General features: G+C 44.8%; 1 protein-coding gene across 1 annotated transcript in view; it reads right to left on the bottom strand.

The window, feature by feature from the left end:
• Nucleotides 1-25,239, bottom strand: part of LOC146817397 (dynein axonemal heavy chain 5-like) — a 1,608,734-nt gene that overhangs the window by 1,409,585 nt on the left and 173,910 nt on the right. The window contains exon 8 of the mRNA XM_085609634.1: nucleotides 15,007-15,209. Coding sequence (XP_085465760.1) covers nucleotides 15,007-15,209 — 203 coding nt within the window. The remainder of the gene's footprint in view (nucleotides 1-15,006; nucleotides 15,210-25,239) is intronic.

Below are 25,239 nucleotides of genomic sequence, written 5' to 3'. Positions count from 1 at the left end.
GTCCCCAATCCTGGACTTCAGTACCTCCCACGGGAGAACTCCATCCGAAGTTATCAGATCTGACCAAATATTTATTCCTGCTCTCCTAATAGGGAGGGACAAACTGTCCCTTAAACATAGAGGTTGGCCTGGGGATTCCCAAATTGGGGCGAACTCAGAGTAATACTTAATCCCCCATCTCTCTTTAGCTTTGATCCAAACTCTAAGGGCTGATTTTAATACCTTTAAACGTACTTTTTTGTAAAATTTGACCGCTCCAAATTTGTACAAGAACCCAAACTCTCCGCCCTCTAGATCTACCATTAAGTTCAAGATTCTCCTCCAATTAGAATCATCAGGGCATGACAGTAAGCACCTGAAATTTTTTAGCTGGAAGGATAAAGCATACCAATTTATGTCTGGGAGTGCAAGCCCGCCTTTTAATAGTCTTCTTTTTAACTTTTTCCATGATAACTTGAATTTTTTCCTTGCCCATATAAAGCTACCAATCTTCCCCTGAATGTTTGCTAGAGTTTTATCAGAAAATGAAAGGGGGATTGAATTAAACAAATAGGTCAACTTAGGCAAAATAACCATTTTGACCAAATTAACTCTACCATAAATTGTGAGGGGAACGTTCTGCCATCTAGAAAAAGCTGATCAATATCCTTACTTACTTTCTTAATATTGAGTTGAACTAAATTGTTGATATCTGGAGTAATGATAATTCCTAGATATCTAAACTGACTACTACAAGGACCTACCCAATTATCAATCCCCCAACAAATGATTTCTGTTTTTGAATTATTTATTTGATAGCCCGAGTAGTGGCCAAAATCCACCATTATCGCCTCTACCCTAGGGAGTACTTCAGCCGGATTTCTTGTATAGATCAATAGATCGTCGGCATATAAGGCGAGCTTACAGCTGTAGTCCTTATAATTGAAGGGTGTAATTGTCTCATCGATCCTGAGTGCTTGTGCCAACGGCTCAATATAAATATCAAAAAGAAGAGGGGAAATAGGGCACCCCTGCCTAGTGCCCCTCCCTATCTTGAAGCTAGATGTTAATCGGCCGTTCAGAAGGATTTCCGCCGAGGCTCCTTCATAGCACCCTCTCATAGTTTGAACAAAAGTCTCACCAAAACCCATTACCCCAAGTGTATTCCACAGAAATCCCCAGTTGACACGATCGAAGGCCTTTGCTGCATCATATGCAGCCACTGCCAGGGGCTCCGACCGTGTCACTGCTAAATCTATGCTACCAATCAACTGTAGGTTCAGCTCATGGATATATCTACCAGGCACAAACCCTTTCTGATCAACATTGATTAGTTGTGGGACTAACTTAGCCAATCTCCCTGCCAAAACACTAGTAAAGATTTTATAGTCAGCATTTAGCAGGGAGATTGGTCTGTATGAATCTGCACTAAGGGGGTCTTTTCCTGGCTTTAAAATGAGCACAATAATAGACCTCCTCCATGATGCTGGTATCCTACCCTTTCTGCAATATATATAGTTAAATAATTCACACAGTCTGGGGGCCAGATTCTCCTCAAAAATGTTATATACTTCGCCCGGGAGGGCGTCAGGCCCCGCTGCTTTATTATTTTTCAATTTTTTAATATGCTCCCTTACCTCTTCCTCAGTGAAAGGACTATTAAGAATGGTTCTACCATCATCAGTCAAGGTAGGGAGGGCCTTACTCATCAACCATCCCATGGAGTTCTCCCGTGTTGTTTCTTCCTCATACAGTTTAGAGAACATAGAAAGCAAATGATCTTCCATATCCTTCTGTTTACAGGATATGTTCCCCTGGTCGTCGAGCCTTAACCTATCTATATTATTCCGGACCCTATCCATTCTGATCTTCCTTGCCAAAACTGCACCAGCTCTCTCGCCATATTCATAGTTATCCATAGCATGAGCATCCCATTGCGCCTTAATTTTTTGATCTAGTAGACCTCTATAATCTAATCTAAGGAGTTCCAGCTCTTCAGATACTTGAGTTAAATTTGATTGTTGCTTTCCCAATAGAACATTCTCTAACAAGACTATTTTATTCTCTAAAGTTTTAAACTTCCTAGCCTCCTCCTTATTTTCAGAGCATATTAGGCTATGGAGATAACCCCTAATATTTGCTTTCCAAGCGTCCCATACGTAATCAGGAAAAGTTGAACCATCATTGTCAGTGAAGTAATTGTCTATAGATGATCTAATGGAGGTGACTATATTTTGATTTGATAGTGAAGACCTTTTTAACGTCCATCTAGGACGTGCCATTTTTGAATTCCCATTAACAGCTATCGAAAACATAATAGGAGCATGATCTGATATAATAATAGGTAAAACTCTCACATCTTCCAGAATCTCTAGACACTGCCTGTCTACTAGGATATAGTCCAGTCTCGATGCATGGCCATGTTTTTTGCTAAAATAAGTGTATCCAGGAGCTGCCCCCCCTTTAGCCTTCCACACATCGATAACCCCAATCTCATTCATCATGTTGACCATGACACGCCTGGACCGAATTGCAGTGACATGCTGAGAGTGATTAGAGCGATCCTGTCTTGGATCCAGAAGGATATTAAAATACCCCCCCATGATAATAGGTGAACTAACCTCAACCAAATTAAGTTGCAATTTGAGTAGGTGGGTAGGATCGTCTGCGTTTGGCCCATAATATGAGACAATAATATGCTTTTCCCCATTAAGATCTACCTCAGCCACAATCCATCTTCCCGTATGATCTGTTGTTGTCGATCTAATAATACCACCTACACCGAACTTTATCAAAATTGCTACCCCCTTACTTGCAACTGACTGCCCAGAGCAACAAAACGGCTCAACCCATCCAAGTTTGCGAAATAACTCATTGCCCTCACTAAAACTTAGATGGGTTTCTTGAAGAAGAAATATTTTAGCTTGAGATTGCTCTATATACTTCAACACTAGCCTTCTTCTTCGCGGGCAGCGTAACCCGTTGACGTTCCAGGAGATAGATAAAACCTTATAACTAGTCATAAACTAGGCCCCTTACCCAGTATCCATACCTCCCTATAACTGTTAGATAATTCCGCCATAGGAGAACATGGTAAATATGATGAGGATTCGAACTTTTATTTTTTTACCCCTCCCAACCCTCCCCCACCCCCCCATCAACCTACACCCCCCCAAACCCCACATGCTCCACTTTCTTCCCTGGAGGACCCTCCCAATCTTCCTGGGCATAAGCCCTTAGACGGCCCCCCCCCCCACTCGTGCATGGTGATGAAGAAATACCGAAAAAAGAAAGAAACTAAGTTAAATCCTCACTAGTGAATGTGCTCTAAACTAAATACTATTAATTATGTAGTAAGATATGCTAATATATATTTTCCAACCATATGTTGATAACAGCCTTAGCATACTTCCCAACTACTTCCGATACCTCCGATGCTCTAAATTTCCACTACTTTCTTCCCTCGCTGCCTGCCCTTATGCTATCAATCAGGATATCTGCATCCTCCACCTGGTGTATAATATGCATGTGGTTACTCCACATCACACGGAGTGAAGCAGGAAACTTCAGCTGAGCGCGGGCCCCCAATGAGTTGAATATTGCCACTCGCTTGCCCAATTCCCATTGTCTAACGGCTGTTATAGATGATACATCTGAGCGTATCGTGAATGAGAATGGACTAGCGAAAGAAGATGATTTTAAGTGGCCTGCTTTAAGAGCCAGTGTTAGAATCTTTTCTTTGACGGCATATGTTAAAAAGTTAACCAATATCTTTCTTGGATGATCTTTGCCCGGCCTCCTCCTGTAAGGATCACGATGGACCCGCTGAATGTCTGCTGATAGATCCAAATCTGCTTCCGAAGGTCCATTTAGCACCGTTGTTTTGAGAAGGGTTATTATAAATGTCTTGATATTGCTACCTTCAATATCCTCAGGTACATTCATAATTTTTAAGTTATTCCTTCTCGTGTAATTTTCTAATCTCTCGATATCATTTCGCATCTCCCGATTCTGCTGAGAGAGTTTATCATAGGCCGCTGTTGTGGTTCCTAATGTCTCCCTGATTCTTGGCAACTCCAATTCTAATGCATCCGTCCTTGACGCAACCTCCTCCACATTCCGAGTGAGCGTCTCGCATGTAGCCTGAATCGCATTTTGATTTGCCTCCGAAATAGAGAATCGCTTAGCAATATCCTCTTTTAACCCTAAGAGTAAATCCGCCAATGTACCAGGGGCGTGCAACACATCAGAGGTTATAGAGGTATTGTCTATATGAGACGGTGCAGACGCGCCCTCTTTAGACATTACAATAGCCGTGCTTAACTCCCCTTTACCTACGATATCCTCCCCACTTACTCGACACTCCTGCTCAGCCTCATCATTCTGATCCTCATCTTGAATGGCCAATGCTGAAAAGCTGTTAGACAGCACTATTGTTGGATGGACTATATCCTGTATAGGGGAGGATGTAGGATGGGGTAGCGGATTTATAAGGTCTGTTGAATCAGGAATACCTTGAACAAGAGGCAAAGAGGGTGAACAAGCAGTAATTGGATTCTCCTTAGTCGCACCGCTGATCGCTGTTGTAGCGCTTGTAGTATTTTTTACACTGATGACAATATTATTTCTACCAGATTTGCTAACAGTGCCCACCGCGCCTATGGAGGTTGCAGCGCTGATATTATTTGCAGTACCAGCAGTCGCCATCTCTTTCCCTCGATCTACACCGCTAATAGATAGCACTTTGTAATATGATTTCAGTGATGGTGTGACCTTAGGGAGGCCAGATATCCTTCCAGACACACCGGCTCTCACCTTCTTGATCTTCCCCTTTCCTGGAGGGGTGGTCTCTTCACCAAGATTAACCTTGCCTTTCCTAGCTCTCACCTTCGGCAATATCACTGGCGGAGAGATTGTCGTTGCTGTCGCCGTGGCAGTGGTGGTGCTCGCACCCCGATTTCGCAATGTATATCGAGTTGGCCCAGCCTGAAAGGGAAGGGCGCCAAAATTGCAACTGCGGTTGACCCAGCAGCTCCTTGATCGTAAACCGATAGAAGCAGTAGCTGTATCTTGTTCGCCGTGTTCCCCCTCCTCCATACAGAGAGCCTGATCCAAATGGCTATGATATATATATGTTGCCTGCTCGCCCTGGATGAAGTTGATTGTTGAGCTCGTACAATTACTGTTGCATAAAGTATTATTCAAATCGGTAGCCTTACCAGGAGCTTTAAACACCTGATATCCTTCGCGTCCTTCACATCCGGTGCATATCCCTCCAGACCTTAAAGATAATCTCCCAAAAGTTTGCCGCCAGAATCTAGCAGCGCCTAATTCCTTGCACCATATCGGTGGAACTGCCCTGGCAAAGACCATCCGTTCCACTAATTACGCCTCACTGGGCTAAAGCTGGAAAAAAGAAATAGAACAAAAGAGGGGGCACTGACACAGTCCCGAGCTCCGGTTTATAAGGAGCCACACATCCCTCAGAGTCACTCAATTACTCAGAAACCGCCGCTGAGTTGACCCCTCTTACCGGGTCTAGCTGATTGTCTGATATCTGTAACCTTACCGGGGAGAGATGCAGCGTTCAGCAACGAACATTCGGCATTCATATTAACATGCCGAGTAAACCATCCTCTCACCAGTTACTCTTCTCCATAGCGATTTCTGGTCCGCAGTCAAATTACTCACGAAACCTCACCAGGTAGAGAATAGGAAGAGGGAACAGGCAGCGTGTCGTCTCGGCGTTCTGCATTCAGCGTTGAGCCATACACGGGGGGAGGAGCTCCGTCACGGCCGTTAGCTTCCGGCCGTCATGTCCTCCGGCATACTGTTGATAATGCCCTCTCTGGCATGGTTTTCCGTGATAGTGGCTATGTGTCTATGTGTAGAGTAGCAAGATGCAAGCTGTTTGTGTGGGATTAGACTGTGTATTGTGCATGATGTCCATGACTGTGTGGGTATTGTGACATGTGCCATCCCCATGCATCCAACGTTGGCCAGGCCACCATTCTCTGCATCCACCTGACTCAAGCTTGCAGGACATGGTTCTGCCACCTGTCCACACATACCTGGGTGCCCCACAGGACACTCCACATGATCCCTGACCTCTGCGCATGGCTGTCGCTGTACTCAAAATGTCTGTCGGCACGGTTGTGCGGCCACCCCCTCAGCTGGTTGGGCCCATCACGGGTGTGTATGGTGCTCCATGTCTGTCTTGCCTAATACAATGTGACCCATGTATGTCCTGTGCCAGACTCAGGCCCCAGGGTGTGGATGGTTGAAATCAAATGAGAACTCAGGCATGTTTAGACTTTACAAGACACATGTAAGGTTATAATGCAATAAGTAGGCATCTTCTCTTTATGGTGTGACTTTTTATTTTGGTTGGGGTGGGGGGGGGGGGGTTGACATGAGGGGCTTTCCTGGTGTGTGGAATCCAAAGTTCACTAGGGGAGTTGGTGTCCTTGCCATTTGAAATCCTCAGAATCCATGCCACAGTCTTTGTCAACATTGGTCAGACACTGACCAGCAAGTCCATGTGGCAGAGAATGTCTTTTGCTGCTGTGCTGCTGTTGCTCCAGTGGGCCAGGTGCCAGGCCAGGTGTCCTGGGAGATGGTGCTGTTGCGCCGACCCTCACGGTCTTTTCCGTGGACGACCCGCCCTCCTGCGGGGACCCTCAGAAGCAGGCCGTGACGATGTTTGGGATGCTCCGTCGGATGTCTCCTCCTCCTCCTCCTGATCCCTCCCTGTGGGTGGTGATGTTCTACGCCTGATGGCACAGGGAGGGTTGCCCATGTTGTCGGCTATCCGACGGAGTGTACTGTGAATTCCCCTGAACACCGTCACGAGCTCAGCCTGTCTGTCCTCCATCCGCCCTTGGTGTCGCAGTAGACAGGCATGTTGCTCCGCATGTTGCTGGGCCTGCTGGGTCTTGATCTCATCGAGGGTCCCCTTCATCTCATTGAGGGTGGACACAACCTGGGCCATGCCCGTGGTGTCCTGCCGGTATGTGTCCAGGATGTTTCGGACATGGGAATATACCGGTTCCCCAGCCAACTGGTCAGGCTCGCGCCTCCGCCGTCCTCCACTCCCACCACCCCTGCCCACTTGCACCTGGCCTGCCCTTGTGGGCATATCGGGTCTCCGGGACCCCTGAGGGGTGGCATTGGCGTTGTCGCCTGCCTCCTCCTGGGTGCCCGGGACACCGTGTCCCTCCTGGCCAGCCTGGCTGCATTGTGGTGGTGGGGCAGGGATCCTGGGTGTCTCCTGAGATGTGGCAGGAGTGGGGGTGGTGGTTGGCCCAGTTGTACCTGACGCAGGTGCTGCAGGTGGTTGGACACCAGAGGGGCCAGGTTGGTCGGGGTCGTCCACAGAGTGGTGAGAGTCGTCGCTGCCGGTGGCTCCGTCATCCTGCCGAGCCGGGTCTTGTGAGTCTTCCCCCCCAGTGTTGGGGGGTGATCCACGACGTTGACCTGTGTGTGAGAGAGAGACAATTTTAATTTTGTTCCATGCAACATCCATGTTTCATTGGTTTCTAAGTTGGCACATTTCCTCAGGGAATTTGGATATGTCTTGCATTCCACTCACAGTGCACTTGTGCATGGGTATGTCCCTTGGCCACAGCTTTTGCGACTTTACCTATGTGTGGCACAGTCTTACTTGCTGCGTCAATTGTGACTGCAGTCAGCAGTGGAGTGGGCAGGTGTGGCGAGCCATGCATTGGCGCCTTCCGTGTTGCACTGTACGTGGGCACATGGAGTGGTTCCACACACTTAGATAATGCAGGTAGCTGTCGTTGTGCTCGTGCACAGGTTGTGACATGGCCCTGTGTTTTGCCATGGAGAAGAGGGGGGGTTCTGGCACTGGCCACCCTTGTCTACATGCACGCAGTCCACCTGCTGACGAGCAGACATTCCCACACCCCACAAGGCTGATTTGCTCTCCCTGTGTGTCCCTTTCTCGCTCCCTCTCTGTCCCCCTCTCCCTCCCTCTGTGTGTCAGCCTCCTCCCTCTGTCCGTCTCCCTGTGTCTCCCTCCCTCTCTGTCCCCCTCTCCCTCCCTCTGTGTGTCGCCCTCTGTCACCTCAGTCCAGCTTCCTGGGCACACACTGTTAGCAGATCTTTGAATGGCCCTTGGATTGTTGATGTGAGTTTGTTTCTGATCTGCAGGCACCCATTGGGTGTAGTGTCTGTGTGTGCGCTGCTGCTGTGGTGGTGTGTGCTGCCACTCTTTCACAGTGTTGGCTGTTCATTGGCTGCTGTCATGTGCAAGAACGTGCCGTCACCCCCATGTGTTAATGCAAGGCGTCCGCCATTTGCTGGCAAGTCTTTCCTGTGTGGGGACACACTGTTTGTCTGGCTGTGACCTAGGCCATATGGGCAGGGGGCATTGTTGTCTGCTTCTGAGTTGCACTTTTTGATTTTTGGGGCCCACACTCCCGCCATCCGGCTTACCGTGTCTTGTGTTGGTGTTTTCTGTGGCCTGTGACTTGGCATTGTCCAGCTGGGTGCATGGGGCATGGTGGCGCCAGTGGCATGTGCGTGTTCATGGAGTGTGGTTGAGTCATGCGATAGCTTGGGGTGGTTGCGTGCCTGTTTGTGAGTTTGGTTGTGGATGACGTTCCCCCCATGTGAGGTGAGTTGTTTGTGTACTCACCCGGGTCTCGGAGTCCTTCTAATCCGTCCACTGCCACCACCGGCAGTATGGCCATCACCCTCTCCTCCCAGGGATGGTATTCTACGCGTCTGCGGGGCGGCCCTCCTCCAGTGACGTTGGCCTGGTTGTGGTCGTCGGTCATTTTGGCTCGGATCCTCCTCCGCAGATCGTACCACCTGGCTTGGCATTCATGCCTGGTCCTTCTGGTGTCCGCAACAGCATTCACAGCATCGACAATCGTCTGGCACATGGCTGTTTTTTCTGAAATGCTGGTCTGTCTGACCAATGTTCCAAAGAGGTGTGGCTCGACTCTGAGGATTTCATCGACAAGGACCTCCAACTCTCGGCTAGTGACCTTTGGATTCTTGTTAGTGGGCATGGTGAGGGGTGTGGGTGTGGATGGTGGGGGGGGGGGGTGTGGATGGTTGTGGGTGTGTGGGTGTGGTTGTGCAGGTGTGTGTGTGAATGTGATGAGGGTGTGTTTGTGAAGGTGTGTGTGTGAAGGTGTGCAAGTGTAAGGTGTAGTAAAGGTTCTAGTATGGTGCTGTAGGTTGTCTGTGGGGTCTGGCAGCAGTGAGTCTGTTGCAAAGGCTCATGGTTTGTGTGTGTGGGCCCTTTTTATTGGTCCATTGGTGGGTGTGGCTGTGTTTGAAGTTTGGGTGGGTGTGTTATAAGGAGTGGTTGTGTTTTGGGCCTCTGTTTGGGATTTTGGCAGTTGCAGGTCAGTGAATGTGTTGTTTTTGTGCTTGTTGGACATGTTTAGTGGCTTTGTGCCATTCGAATGGTGTATTCTTGTGTTGTTTTGCTTTGTCCTGGTTGTGTACGTGCGTTTTTAACGTGTGTACGGTGTGTACTTCGGGCATTTTGTTGTACAGTGCTGTCCTTGTGTCTGGCTTGGTACGACTCGTACATGCGCGATGTTGTGTGAAGGTGCTGGTGTTGGGGCCTGGGGTGCGCTCCGTACTTAGAATGTTGGGGTGGGGGTACGCTCCATGCATACGCGGGTGGGGGTACGCGTCGTACATACACGGTTGGGGTGGGGGTACGCTCCATGCATACGTGGGTGGGGGTACGCGTCGTACATACACGGTTGGGGTGAGGGTACGGGTCGTACATACACAGTTGGGGTGGGGGTACGCTCCATACGTACGCGGGTGAGGGTACGGGTCGTACATGCACGGTTGGGGTGGGGGTACGGTCCATGCGTACGCGGGTGCGGGTACTGGTCGTACATACAAGGTTGGGGTGGGGGTACGCTCCATACGTACGCAGGTGAGGGTACGGGTCGTACATACACGGTTGGGGTGGGGGTACGGGTCGTACATACACGGTTGGGGTGGGGGTACGCTCCATACATACACGGGTGAGGGTACGGATCGTACATACACGGTTGGGGTGGGGGGACCGGTCGTACATACACGGTTGGGGTGGGGGTACGCTCCATATGTACGCGGGTGAGGGTACGGGTCGTACATACACGGTTGGGGTGGGGGGACCAGTCGTACATACACGGTTGGGGTGGGGGTACGCTCCATACGTACGCGGGTGCGGGTACGGGTCGTACATGCACGGTTGGGGTGGGGGTACGGTCCATGCGTACGCGAGTGCGGGTACGGGTCGTACATACAAGGTTGGGGTGGGGGTACGCTCCATACGTACGCGGGTGAGGGTACGGGTCGTACATACACGGTTGGGGTGGGGGTACGGGTCGTACATACACGGTTGGGGTGGGGGACCGGTCGTACATACACGGTTGGGGTGGGGGTACGCTCCATACGTACGCGGGTGCGGGTACGGGTCGTACATGCACGGTTGGGGTGGGGGTACGCTCCATACGTACGCGGGTGAGGGTACGGGTCGTACATACACGGTTGGGGTGGGGTTACGGGTCATACATACATGGTTGGGGTGGGGGTACGCGCCATACGTACGCGGGTGAGGGTACGGATCGTACATACACGGTTGGGGTATGGGGTACGCTCCATTCGTACACGGGTGAGGGTACGGATCGTACATACACGGTTGGGGTGGGGGGACCGGTCGTACATACACGGTTGGGGTGGGGGTACGCTCCATGCATACGCGGGTGTGGGTAGGGGTCGTACATACACGGTTGGGGTGGGGGTACGCTCCATACGTACGCGGGTGAGGGTACGGGTCGTACATACACGGTTGGGGTGGGGGTACGGGTCGTACATACACAGGTGGGGATTCGACTCGTACATAGGAGGGCTGGAGGGGTGTTGGGCACGTATGCGGGCACATGTCTCCATGGTTGCTATGGGAGTTCGGTGCGGACGGTGTTTTTTCCATACGGTTGTAACATCGGACGCACGGGATGGATCGTGATTCCGCGGTCGGACTTCACTTTTCACATTTGTACGGTAAATCGTCCGAGGACGTCTCGGACACATTTTCTGACCCGAGGACATGTGGGGAATAATTCCCAATGCGGTTCGTATGGACTTTTTACCATGCGAATCGTGATTGGCAGTTTGTACGGCACTTGTACGATTCGTACGGTAAAAAGACCGGATACGAGTCGTACGGGGAATTTTTTTACCAGATCGTGATCGCCACCTAGGTCTAGCCATTGAGACTGCTAGCTATTTCACCAGATAACATAGAGCAATGGGCCAACCAACTTCAAGTTTATGCTACTCTGAGTACGAGTGACAGCAGTTTGGACACAATGTGCACACATGCCATATAAATAGTCATTTTCAGTATTATGGCTGACACGGAAGAGAACTATTTTTTCCTTGTATTATATATTTTGCCTTTTAAAATGTTTCTTTCTCTATTTTTGTAATTTTGCAAGGGCTCCGCAGCACCCCAAATACTGGCCTCGGGACCTCACTCCTAAACCAGCAATGCCAGTGGTAGCCATCTTAAAATAGGAACTGCTATTCTTTATTATCAATACAGCATTCCAAAATAATTAAGAGATAGTTGCCTGTTTGGGAGTTCACTAGGGCAGTTATCTTTTTTTTAAACGTTATTTATCATTTTCACTTTTCATAACATATCACAGTGGAATGTCTATGCAATGAGCAAAGAAGGATCAGTTAGCATTTAATACATCAACAGTCTAGTAAGTATGACAAACATTGGCGTAAGCATAGCCTTACAACAAGCAGTGGGTTTTTCTGGGGGGTGGTGCTTGTACATTAATTCTTATAGTCGGGCCCCAGGTGGTCCAGTAGGCATTAGTGGGGAATGGTGGCTGCAGACATGGTAACTCTTGCGGGGAGGGGCAGGGGGCGAAGCATTTTCACTCGTTTCATACGTTTGTGAAGGATATCCCATTCGCCAAAATCTAAATCAGGCCCTTACTCATATTATTACATGCCGGCCGCTTGTAGCACGATTACAAAGCATAAAGCGCTAAGTCGTTTGTTCCACTGCACTGTCAAAAAGCTTCTCCTCTGTATTCTCAGCTTTCTCCAAGTGCTATTTACATTGCAGTAAGTAATTCACCTTTTTGTATACCTGGTGACAGCCAGGACCTTTTGTTAGTGGAAAGCAGGCCCGGTTCTAGCGGGTGGGCCGGGTGGGCAATAAGACAATACAAAATACCCAGATAACTCTGGTGATTAATGATCCTGCTGGAGAGCAATCATTTGTCTCTTTGTCGTTTTTAAATGTAGATGAACTGTATTTTATGTGGAAGCTCAGTTGGTTACTGCCTTTGTCACAGAGATCCTTGTGTTACTTGCAGTACAGAAGTTACAATCCTAACATAGGACAGTGACCAATGAACTGTCATCAAAGAGCTGCATACAAACATGAATGGTATAGTTAGAACTTTGCTTTTTTTGTTTTGCGATATAGTTAGAACTTCCTCAGTCTTTCATTATTCTAATGTTGCTAAAATGAGTATGTTTGAGCATATATACTTTTTTATCAGTAAAGCTGACCCCCATGGAATAGTCTTTAAATTCTAAGGTTGTGTTTCCCCAGACCAAACCCTCTTAAAATGCCCACCAGTATGGATGACATGTGATTCATACACCTTGTAATCCTCATTGGCTTATGTGACATTCCCTGTAGACTGATTTATATACTTGTATGATTCATTGTCTCTGTATAATGTGTGCATGGTGTAAAGTACTGACACACACTACACTGATATGAGTAGCGCTGTAGAACAAATGAAATGCATGTGAGAGAGGGGCTATGTAAAGATGAGGGGCACTGTTGGAAGGTGGCAGTGAGGGAATCCGAGGAGGACGTAGTGGGAGGGGCTATGGAGCGATGAGGGGCACTGTTGGAGGGTGGCAGTGAGGGAATCTGAGGAAGAGGTCATGGGGTGAGGGGGCAGCTAGGGAGAGATGAGGGGCACTGGTGGAGGGTGGTAGTGATGGCGTCTGAGGAGGAAGTCATGAGGGGGAGGGACTACTGAGAGATGAGGGGCACTGGTGGAGGGTGGCAGTGAGGGAATCCGAGGAGGAGGTCACGAGGGGCAGGGGCTATGGGGAGATTAGGGGCTCTTGTGGCGTGTGGCAGTGAGGGAATCCGAGGAGGAGGTCAATCGGGGGGCCATGGAGGAATGAGGGGCACTTTTGGAAGGTGGTAGTAAAGATATTTACAGAGAAAGAGGTTATTGGTGTGGCGCCAAAAAAGACTTTCGCATCAGCGCTAAATTCGGCCCTGTCATGGCCTTTCTGTTTTTGTTTATTTAATTAGCAGTCGGGTCATAAGGGCTACTGCGGAACATACTTTAAAGTGCGTGCTAATTTTATTTACTGCTATATTCACTGTTTTAAGTTTGAAGGTGATTTTACTAATGTTTTTACCTGGAAAAATGAAAGTGGAGCCCGATGGTGCCTGATATGGGGCTGGGGCCCAAGGTCAGCTGTGAGATAAGGTGCAATGGAGAGGAGTAGTGGATAATCAAGCCTGTAAGGGAGTGCGTTGCAGAGTCCGGGGTCAGGTGGAGGTAGTAATGAAGAGGGATTCTCCCTGAAGGCTCGCACAGAGGGAGCTCGAGAAGTGTCACTTGCCTGATACTCCCACCTCAGAAACCTCCTCTTCCCATCAAAGGAACATTACATAGAAAAAATACTTTTTGAGAGTGATAATATTTAGAAAGAGATTTGGAAAATAGTGCGTTTTACTGGGCCTTGTAAGACTAAGAAGAGATAATGGAGGGCCCTGAAGCAGGCCTGGCTCGACATATAAGCGACAAATCGGGCCCGCAGTGGCCCACCCAAAGGCACCCTTGGCCCACCCAAATAAAAATTCCTGGAGCCGGGCCTGGTGGAAAGAAACAAAAGGCCTCATCATTGTACAACATAATGTAGCCCCACCGCAGGAGCGGATATTCTGGAATATTTACTGCTAGCAATTGTCATTGTAACTGCTGCTGCCTCCGTTAACTCCTAGAATTATATTCTAGCTAAACACTGCACGTCCCCAGTTCTAGGTTGATTTACAATTTTGGCAGCATGGTACATTGTATGTACAAAAAAATAATAAATAATAAAAGTGATGTTTCTTTTACATAATGATCCATTTTACACTTGTGCCGTTTCTAAACCCAATAAATGCATAAATAGTGCGCAATTTAAAGGTACTCAGTTTATCGACCAAGGAAGGATGAAAGGCTGAATCTCTCTTGCGAAGATTCAAACTCTTTACATTCAGATCACTGCAGGTGTCAGTGGTGAGCATTAATTCACTGTACCATCTTGCCGGCCACAGGCCATTCTTCTTATTTACACTACGATGACACTTGCGAGCCCCTACCCTAGCCGTACAGCTTGCCTGGGGCTATCGGCATTACATACGTGCATAGTAGAAATGGGGTCATGCTTCATATATTGGTGTAGTAATCAGGTCCAGGCTGATTGTGATGTTTCAAGATACTACAATTGGCAATACTGACATACACACGACACTCATCCTCCAGGACACCCCATTCCAAATATGATGGTAAAATTCCTGGAACACATTCCAGTAATCAGGTTGCCAACAGTTCTCTCTGCGGGTCATTACAAACAATTGCGAAAATTACCACAAGGTTTTTCGGTAATAACACACACCTCCTTGGTTTCCAGCAATCTCCTGGGCACCCATATTTTGACAAAGGTTTGGATGAATGGCGGTAAAAAAATGGTTCGCCTGTTTATTCACCAAAACAGCAGATTTATAAAATATTGCAGGTGCGCCTGACGCAACTTAATTACAAGACCAGACAATTCCACGATATTCATCTGGAAAAAAAACCTACAACCGGGCCCAAGACTAAAGCAGAATTTTATAATATCTTTTTTACGTACTGTCTCCCATTCACAAATATTTCAGCGTAAGCACATAAAGACTGGCCTGCCGTCTGACGCAGTCTGCTTTTAATTTTCTCTTACCCAGACTAGAAGTGATGGAGGAGGAGAGCTTGACGTAGGGCTTGTTGGTCTTGGCCGTGTAGGGCGAGGGCGCCTTCCCAGGAACGGTTGAGATGGAGCTGGAGGAGGAGTATCGCCGCATGCCTGGGGATCTGATCAGGCCTTCACGCAGTTGACGTAGGGCGTCCTGAAAATAGGTGTGCAGGGCCAGGCAAGCCTGTATCCTGCAGTCAGGTGTGGAGACAAAAACTCAAATAGTTAATTGGCTCAAAAATGAGGGCGAGTAACATTAAGGACCGTATGAGGGCAGCTCGCAGGTATGTTACGGCTGTCGGGAAGGGGGTACAGAAACTTTGTGACCATTTAGTGTACCCGTTAATTCATATACATATGACTAAATATGTTTATTTCACAAACTTCATTTTTAGTTAATAAAAATATAACGGTGATCTTTCTGCCACTTAACCACAGCATTAATTGGTTTCGAATATTTATATGGTCTGAGGTTATGTAATGAATGATAAAGAAGCTAGCTTGCATGGATTGAGGATATTGTTATTCAGTTTTCGAGGGCTAGAAATTGGTATTTTATGTATTTTTGCAAAAAATACACCAAATTAAGAGTCTTGCTTGTGTTTGCTTGCATTTCTGAACACCATACACCACACGTGAGAACTAAGCAAGATGGCTGCGTAGCCAGAGGTCTGAGTTTGCACGTGCACACTACATACTAACTAGAATAAAGGCCCGACCCAACTTGAAGCATCTCTCTGGAGATCCTCTCTCCAACAACCTAGGCACCTGCAGTTCCCTGTCACTGGGGGTCCCGAATACATTTTTGCCAAAATGCAACATAAACAAAATGATTCTTATTCAAATGCTTTTGCCCACAGTACTCTTGTAGTTTTGTATAAAGAGCTTATTTCTCACCATATGATCAATATTCGTTGGCTCCCTATACAGTAAACACACATTTTCAAAAGCCTGTGCCAATGCTACCGGGCATTTCACCATATCAGGCACAGGTTTCATGCACCACATCTATTGAGGTATCATTCACTGTCCATTTATTTGGTTGGCAAGACTTTACATACTCGACCTCAACATTATCGAACTTGCTTTGTCGCTTCATTGTATTGTATTGTATAAACTCTTGTATAGCGCAGCTATCACCCAACGGGTATCGTGGCGCTTGGAGACCATGATGACGTGTAACAGCAGAACGGCTGAGCTACTAATCAGGAGTATTGCAACCTGTTTCTGGCAAAAAGCCAGGTCTTAAGGTTCTTCCTGAAGTCCAGCAGGTAATCAGCTTGTCTAAGGTTTTGGGGGATCTCATTCCAGAGACATGCTGCTGCTGTGCCAAAAGCCCTACCTCCCATCCTGGCCATCTTCACTCTAGCGATAGATACCAGGCTTTGGCTAGTAGACCGGAGGAGTCTTTTGGGTTCGTACCAGGAGAATCTCTCTCGCAGGGGTAGTGGACCTGTATTATGTGGTGCTCTGTAAACCATACGGATCTCTGACAAAATTTCGAAGGTCAGAAATTCGACCTACAAAAATATCGCAACAAAAATATTGTTGTCAAGAATATCGACATCCTATCTACAACATGGTAAGTACAAAAATATCGAAAATAAAATATCGATGTCAAAAATATCGTTTTTAAAAATATCGGGTTTTTTTTGGTTACAAAAAATATGTAAAATAAACATAATAATACTTATAAATAAAATAAACATAATTAAATATATTTCATAATGTTAAAAATGTATAATTAATCGATATAATTTAATAACAAAATAATAATTAAACATATACATATAATATATAATATATATATACTTACTTAATAATGTTTTTATAATTATAATTATAATTATTTTAATAAATTATGAATTATTTAAAAATATTAAAAATTGCAAAAACATTACACACATAAAACAATAACATAAATAAAAATTAAAAAATTATATATAACAAATTAAAAAAATTACATTTATATACTATATTAGCTAAAATAATAAAAAAAATATTAAATAGCAGAGACAATAAAACTACTACTCCAGCTCCAAAAAACAACAGAAAGGAAAATTTTGAATTACTATATCCACTCCAGATAGTGTAACAGTAGGGAAAGTGTTGGATAACGTAGAGGTATAAATTATTATTCCGACTCCAGGGAGTGCAACAGTAAGGAAAGTGTTGGATAGCGCAGGGGTAAAAATAACTATTCCAACTACAAAGAGTGCAACAGTAGGGAAAGTGTTGGATGGCGTAGGGGTAAAAATTAGTATTCCCACTCCATACAGTGCAACCGTAGGGAAAGTGTTGGATAACGTAAGGGTAAAAATTACTATTCCAACTCCAAGGAGTGCAACAGTAGAGAAAGTGTTGGATTGCGTAGGGATAAAAATTACTATTCCCACTCCAGACACTGCAACAGTAGGGAAAGTGTTGGATAGCGTAGGGGTAAAAATTACTATTCCAACTCCAGAGAGTGCAACAGTAGGGAAAGTGTTGGGATAGCGTAGGGGTAAAAATTACTATTCCAACTCCAGAGAGTGCAACAGTAGGGAAAGTGTTGGATAGCGTAGGGGTAAAAATTGCTATTCCAACTCCAGAGAGTGCAACAGTAGGGAAAGTGTTGGATAGCGTAGGGGTAAAAATTACTATTCCAACTCCAGAGAGTGCAACAGTAGGGAAAGTGTTGGATAGCGTAGGGGTAAAAATTACTACTCCAACTCTAGAGAATGCAACAGTAGGGAAAGTGTTGGATTGCGTAGGGGTAAAAATTACTATTCTAACTCCAGAGAGTGCAACAGTAGGGAAAGTGTTGGATAGCTTAGAAGTTAAAAAGAACATACTTATAAATACAATAATTCTTTAAAATAATTAATAATGTAATTATTAAATAACTCAAAATTACTTACAAATACCAATAGATATTTATTAAAAACATAACTACCAATAAATAATTAATTAGCAATAAATTATTAATAAATACCAATAAATAATAATTAATGAATATTAATTACCAATAAAAAAATATTGAACAATTACATTTTTGATACCAAAATTTTGTTAGCAAACTTTAATTACCAATTAAAAAATATTAAACAATTGCATATTTTTATACCAAAAATAATAATTATTATACATTAATTACCAATTAATAATTACTTAATATATTAATTAGAAATATCAATAAATAATATTTAAACATATCTAATTACCAATTGATTATTAATCAACAATAACCCAATTTTCATAACCAAAATATTATAATTTAAAATATTTACCAATTAATAATTAATCTCCAATTAATTAATTGTCAATACTCAGCAACAAATTTAATAATTACTTAATTAGATTTCAATTACTTCCAACACTATTCCCCTATAAACGCACGAAACACTCAAATAATAAAATACAGTTAACATAATTATCAATTAATCAATTAATAAAAACTAATTACCAATTAATAAAAAGTAATTAGCAATTAATACTTAATTAACAAAAATATAATTATCAATACCAATAAATAAATAAAATATTACTTAATTACAATTAAATTACTTCCCACCCTATTCCCCTATAAACCCACAACCCGCTACAGAATTTAAACGCAAAAATTATTTCAAATTAATTTATAATTCCTAAAAATTTATAATTGATTTCACATAATTAAATTACTTCCCACCCTAATCCCCTATAAACCCACAACCCGCTACAGAATTTAAACGCAAAAATTATTTTAAATTAATTTATAATTCCCAAAAATGTATAATTAAATTCATATAATTAAATTACTTCCCACCCTATTCCCCTATAAACCCACAACCCGCTACGGTACTAAAACACAAAATTAACTTAACAAAAACATTATTAACATATACAAATTGTATACATATATTTTAAAACCAGTTGAACACTTAACAAAAAATAATTAACACATACATATTAAATACATAATAAAATACATACCAATATTATACATATTGATATTAGTGACATCGATATTAGTAACATCGATATATTTCATATCGATATTACTAACTTCGATATTACTAACATCGATATGAAAAAAATCGATATTACTTACCTTAGGGTCGATATTCTGTCCATCGATATTCTTGACATCGATATTCTGTCCCTTCGATATTCTAATATTCTAGACTCTATATTATTGTAGGTCGAAATTAAATTTTCGATATTTAGACTGCTCACCAAACCATACACAGAGACTTAAAGCTGATTCTGTCTTTGATGGGCAGCCAGTGAAGGTCCCTCAGCCCCAGGGCGGCGGAGGAGCCACGCTGTCTTTTAAGAGCTAGTTTGGCTGCCATAGATTGGACTCTTTGCAACCCCTGCATGTGCTTGCCAACTTATTTAGATTGTTATTATACAAGTGCTAATAATTAAACTAAGTGTGAAGTAATAGCTGACTGGAAATCAGTTTTCTGATGTTTATTTGGAAGGGTGGGGATTGTTTTAAGGATGTAAAACATTCTCAAGGTAATAAGCAACTTTCAACAAAATTGCAGCCCATATGAGGGATCACAGACTAGTACAGGAAGGGAAATTACACATGAGATTGATAGACCTGGGGGCACAGAATAGATTGTATAGCTCTGTAGGTTTACGAAGGAAAATAAATGGAATCACAAACTTGCTGTGTATACTGAAAACAAAAAGGGCAGAGCAGACCTAATGCTGCAGTTCTTCACGGCAAACCTTCACTGTTTAGGAAATGAGACCAGGTAAGATCCTGGTGAGGAGGCTTAAAGTGAGTGACAGTCTTGCATAAGTAGAGAGTCTTAAGGATTATACATTGGAAGGCAATATAAACAACTGCAGGATAATTTGTCTGCTTGGGGTTTTAGGGATAAAGTAGAGCAGAAGACAAATGTCATATTTCTAGGAGTAGATGAACTTCGCAATATAACCAGTTAAAACATGTAATATTTCAATTTTGAGTAAGATTCAAGACGTAAGAGTGTTAGACCTTTCACCCTTAGGGTGGTATTCCCCCAAACATTTTGCCTTCCTCCTCCATGTTTCCTGGTCTTGTTTTCGCTGGCCTTAGTACTCTGCACATTTTAACACTGTTAACCAATGCTACCGTGCTTGTGCTCTCTCATCTAACCATGGTAATATTGGCTTATTCCCACTTGGCACATTTAATGTCCTTATAAGTCCCTAGTAAAGTGGTACTACATGTATCCAGGTCCTGTAAATTAAAAGCTACTACTGGGCCTGCAGTACTGGTTGTGCTGCCCACTTAAGTAGCCCTTTAAACATGTCTCAGGCCTGCCATTGCAGAACCTATGTGTGCAGTTTTAAACTTCCATCTAGACCTGGCAAAGTAAACATTTTTCCAGGCCCAAACATTCCTTTTTTAATACATGTAAGGCACCCCTATGGTAGGCCCTGGACAGCCCTGAGGGAAGGGAGCAATGTATTTATAAAGCAGGACATGTACTTCTAAGTTTTACACACCCGGGTAATAAACATTTTTTTTAATTTGTTTTTCGCTGATGCAAGGCTTATCTCTCCCATAGGATAACATTAGAGTTGCCTTATTACATTTTATAAGTGTAATTTCCAAATGGGAAAGGATGACCACTTCATGTTTGCTGTCTAACAATTTCAAATCCTAACTTATGGTGAAGTCCGATTTTAAATTGCAATTCTGAAAATGTCACTTTTAGAAAGTTGTTTTTTTCTGTCCGTAGCCATTTTGTGTCTGTAGCCTGCCTCTGGTCACATGACTGGGTGTAGCTGACAGTTGAGATTTGTGTATTCCTTCTATACAGTGACACACAGTAGGGATCTTAGGCGTGCCTGGATGCACCATCACTGGCAGGATAGGAGCGAGGAGCTGGGCACAGCCCCACTAATACCTGAACAGAGTCCATCCCTCCTCCACACAAAGGGCTGCATACCCCCTGTAGTTAGCCTGGAGCCAGGGAAGGGAAGGCAAGATTCCTGGGGACTCAAAAAGGAAGCCTCCAGAAGCTTCTCTCTTACTTCAAAGGCATAAGAGGATATAAATACTGGACCCCAGGCACCAACTCTTCAGTACACTTCAGTACCTGTAGGAAGAAGGCCTGCTGTGCTGCTGACAAACTGTCACTCTGCTGGACTGCACTCTGCTGGACTCCTGCTTTGATGTGCTGAACTGCTGCCCTCTTGCCTTGATGAGAAGGACTGGACCTGGACCACTTGTACACAGAACCCAGAGTGACTCCAAAGGTGAGATGGTTGGCTTCCTGATCTGAAGCCTTAGGGACATAAAAGGCTTCTCACAACCTTGCATCTGCACCTGGACTATGCTATATGTGAGCTTGCTTTGCCAAATGGTGCCACTCCAGGGCTTAAACTGTTTTGGCAGCTTCTGTGGATCCAGCAAACCAACACAGTGCCTCTGCAGTGCTGCGCAACCCCGAGCAGAACCAACATATCTCCGATGCAGCATGAATTGGACCCGACGCAAGGCCTCCAATCGCTGTTGCAACCTACATCACCTCCGGAACCACTGTTGCGTGACGCATCCTTGGCGCAGGCCCTCGTATCTCTCTTTTACAGCAGCCTCCATGGTGAAGAGGAACTCCAAATCCCAGCATCGCAGTTCCTCAGGACCGGCGCATCGCACCAACTGCGTGACGCATCCCAGACTTTGCATCGCAAGCCCTCGTCGATGGGACCCTCAATGTCAATGCAACAGGACCTAACACCGCAACTTCGTCGCATATTGGAAACAACACATCACTTGGGCTGAACGGCGCATCTCTGATGCAGATCCACACAGCACTCCGCCCAATCCGGATTTAAGGCACTCTGTTCAGCAGGCCTAACCGAGTCCCTGTAGCTGGTCCATGCTCCATTGCAGTCAGCCTGAACTTGTGAGGTTGTCCAGGTCCGGCACAACCAGATAGCCACGGTTGGCGCTTTATGTCTTTTGGAGCTACTTTCTCTAAAAACATTAAAATGCAATTTCTCTGGTTCTATTAACTGGATTTTTGTTGTTTTGGTCTTGTTTTATTTATTAAATTAAGCTCTATGTTTCTAACCGGTGTGGGAGCTTTTGCGATATGTTTTCACTGTGCTACTTTTTGAAGTGTTGAACAATACTTTACACATTGCCTCTAAGTTAAGCCTGACTGCTCTGTGCCAATCTACCAGGGGGTTGAGCACAGGTTAATTCAGGGTTTGCTTGTGCCTTACCCAGACAAGGATTGTGGTCGCTGCTTGACCAGGGCACACACCCCAGGCAACCAACCACCCAATTTCTTACAATGGTGTGTAGCAGCGAGGATTGGACTTGTGTTTGTGCAGTGCCATACAGTAATTTTCTGTTACACTATCACCCCACATAAATAAATTGAGACCAATTCGGTTGAAAAGTACTTTATTACACACAAACCTAAATTTTACACACAAATGAAGAAATATTCACAAAATGGCAGTAAGAAATATCTATTGTGATACCCTTTAAAGTCTCTTGCAGCTCACAATGGATGTAAAACAATGAAAGATCACATAGATAATGTACGCCCCTACATGTCCCATGGACCACCTTTCTTGGAGGTACCTCTAATGCTCTAAACAAGAAAATCCCAGCCCTAAACAAAATACAGACTAACAAAACATAAAAGGTGAATCAAATAACAGTCAAATGCAAAACACACCCATCAACCATAATGCAAATCAACAATGAAAACATTTCAAGATGGTAACTTCTTTCTTTGATTTTGGCAATGTTTCAAAATGCACATGTCATTATAGTATTTAAATACTACACATTTCAGTGTCAGAGTCTTACATCTACATTTAACCAAATCTGTCAAGCATCCCAGGGACCTAGCAACAAGGGTCAATGCACCCTAGCACTTCTGGATGAAAATAGCAACTTCAGTCGTTTTTGAAAGCTGAACAATTTCCTCCCAGGTTCACTATTTTTGTGACCTAGATTTAGGACGACAATTAAAAAATGGCAAGATGGACTTCTGCGGGGCCCTGCTACCCTCCTGACAACACCAAAGAGCCAACAATGCTTGTGCCTTCTAAGCACCACTTTGAGGAATATGCCATTATTTTGCTCCCTGCAAGTGTTTATGGGGAATCCTTTCTGTCCCAGCCTATGCTTTTGAAGCAGCTACATTTTTTTAGCCCACGTGGGACTTCCATACTCTAATTACAAAGACCACACATGAGCCCAAGCCTGCACAGGCAGGCCGGCTTTCTGCCCAGCCAACGCCCTCCTCTCATTGCTGGAGGGGGAGTCGGATGTGACTGCTCTCCTCTGCTGCTTTGTCCTTCTCCTCCACAGAACGTCTCAACTGTTCACTGGGAGAGAGCCATATGACCTTGCTTTGTATTTTGAGCTCTTTAGAGAGAATGGTTTTGCCCACCTAGGGCCCTCCCAGTTGTCAGTGTGTATTGCCTTTCAGAATGGTTGGTTTTCCAGAGCACTAGCCCTCACCAGGAATTAAAGAAGCCTCGCTGGGGACCTGAGGACTCCACAAAGAGCAACAGGGTACTTTTGTTGAGCTGGTTTCCCAGGGCACTGGCCCTACCAGAGGGATATTTCCTAAACTGCCTGGTGTGGTAGTGATTTTCTCTGCCCAGCGGACTGGAGTATCTACCAGGCACATTTCTCAAGGGCATGGGAAACAGACATGCATCTTAGGCTTCACTTGCCTGATCAGAATGTGCTTTTCACATTTTGCTCCTGGAAGTGTCCTCTTACCACAAGACATACCATTTTAGGGACTCCTGGCATCTAAATTTGTAATTTTATTTGGAACTTATATTTTAGCTTGCTCTTTCACTAATGCGAGAGAACCTCAGGCATCTGCCCTCTTATTCCTTCTGTTCATAGTAGTCTCCTAGCCTGAGGTTTCCATCCCCGAGGTCCTCCAGCATCAGCTTGTTTAATGGCAGACTACACCACCTACCTGAACTCTCCAGGTCCAACAGCCTCTTAGCAACTTGGAGGGCCACACCTTACCAGGGCACCTCCAGCTAAAACTGTTCTACCAAAGTCCAAGAGAATCCTCACTTTCAGGGCCTCCACCAAGTCTACTGTTCATCACGGGGGCTGGGAAGATCAGTGCCACTAGCAATGGAGATATGGTTTAACCGAACCCCAGGAAGTCAAAGACTTTAGTACTTACCAGGCAGGGGTTTATCTATATGGGGTCTATCCTCTCTCCTCTGCAGTTCCCGTGTCTCTCCCTTCTGCCCTCCCTTCTGCCAGAGATCTGGAAGGTGGGTGTCTCTGCCTAATCCAGCGAATCCATACCACCCTTGTCGGAAATGGGGTTATTAATTTTAAAGAGGGGGCACCCCTTCCAACTCAATAAACCCATTCTGGTTAGATCCTAACTGTGAGAAATTGAATTGCTGGTTGAGAGGAGTGCAATCCCTTCTCAATCAACAGCAACAATCCTTGTCAGGGTGAACCACAAAAGTCACAAAATTAATCTATGCTTAACCCTCTGCTAGCTTGGCACAAAAGCAGTCAGGCTCACCTTATAGGCAAAGCATACATTATTTATGAAGCACTAGAATGGCAATAACATACAGAAACAACACAAGAAAATTACTACACCAATTTAGAAAAATAAATTAAATTTTAAGAAATAATTTGACACCAAAACAACAAAAGTCCAATCAATAGAACCAGAGATATGTAATTTTCAAGATGTAAGGTAAGCATAGAGCCTAAAAGCATTAAGCGCCACTTGCGGTTAACTCGTCTTGTGAGACCAGGTGAAAGTCACAAGTTTAGGTTGACTGAAATGGAGCGCGGGCTGTATACAGGGACTAGGTTAGCTCAGCTGAAAAAGTTACCTTCTAAAGTTCAAAGCGAAGATTTCCATTTGCAGTGGAGGAGGCCAAGAGTGGCAGGAGATTGTCTCTGATGATCATCGCTGAAGCGTGAAGAGCAGGCTGGTCTCATTGAAGTGGGAATAGTGGTTTTTACCCCTCAGCTATCAAGCACTTTCCTTACTGTTGCATTCACTGGAGTTGGAATAGTAATTTTTACCCCTCCACTATCCAACACTTTCCCTACTGTTGCACTCATTGGAGTGGGAATAGTAATTTTCACCCCTTTGCTAGTCAACACTTTCCCTACTGTTGCACTCCTTGGAGTGAGAATAGTAATTTTAACCCTTCCACTATCCAACACTTTCCCTACTGTTGCTCTCACTGGAGTGAGAATAGTAAATTTTGACCCTCTGC

The sequence above is a fragment of the Triturus cristatus genome, chromosome 6 (assembly GCF_964204655.1).
Source record: "Triturus cristatus chromosome 6, aTriCri1.1, whole genome shotgun sequence".
In the NCBI taxonomy this organism is placed as follows: Eukaryota; Metazoa; Chordata; class Amphibia; order Caudata; family Salamandridae; genus Triturus; species Triturus cristatus.
This window is presented reverse-complemented; position numbering and strand designations above follow the sequence as displayed.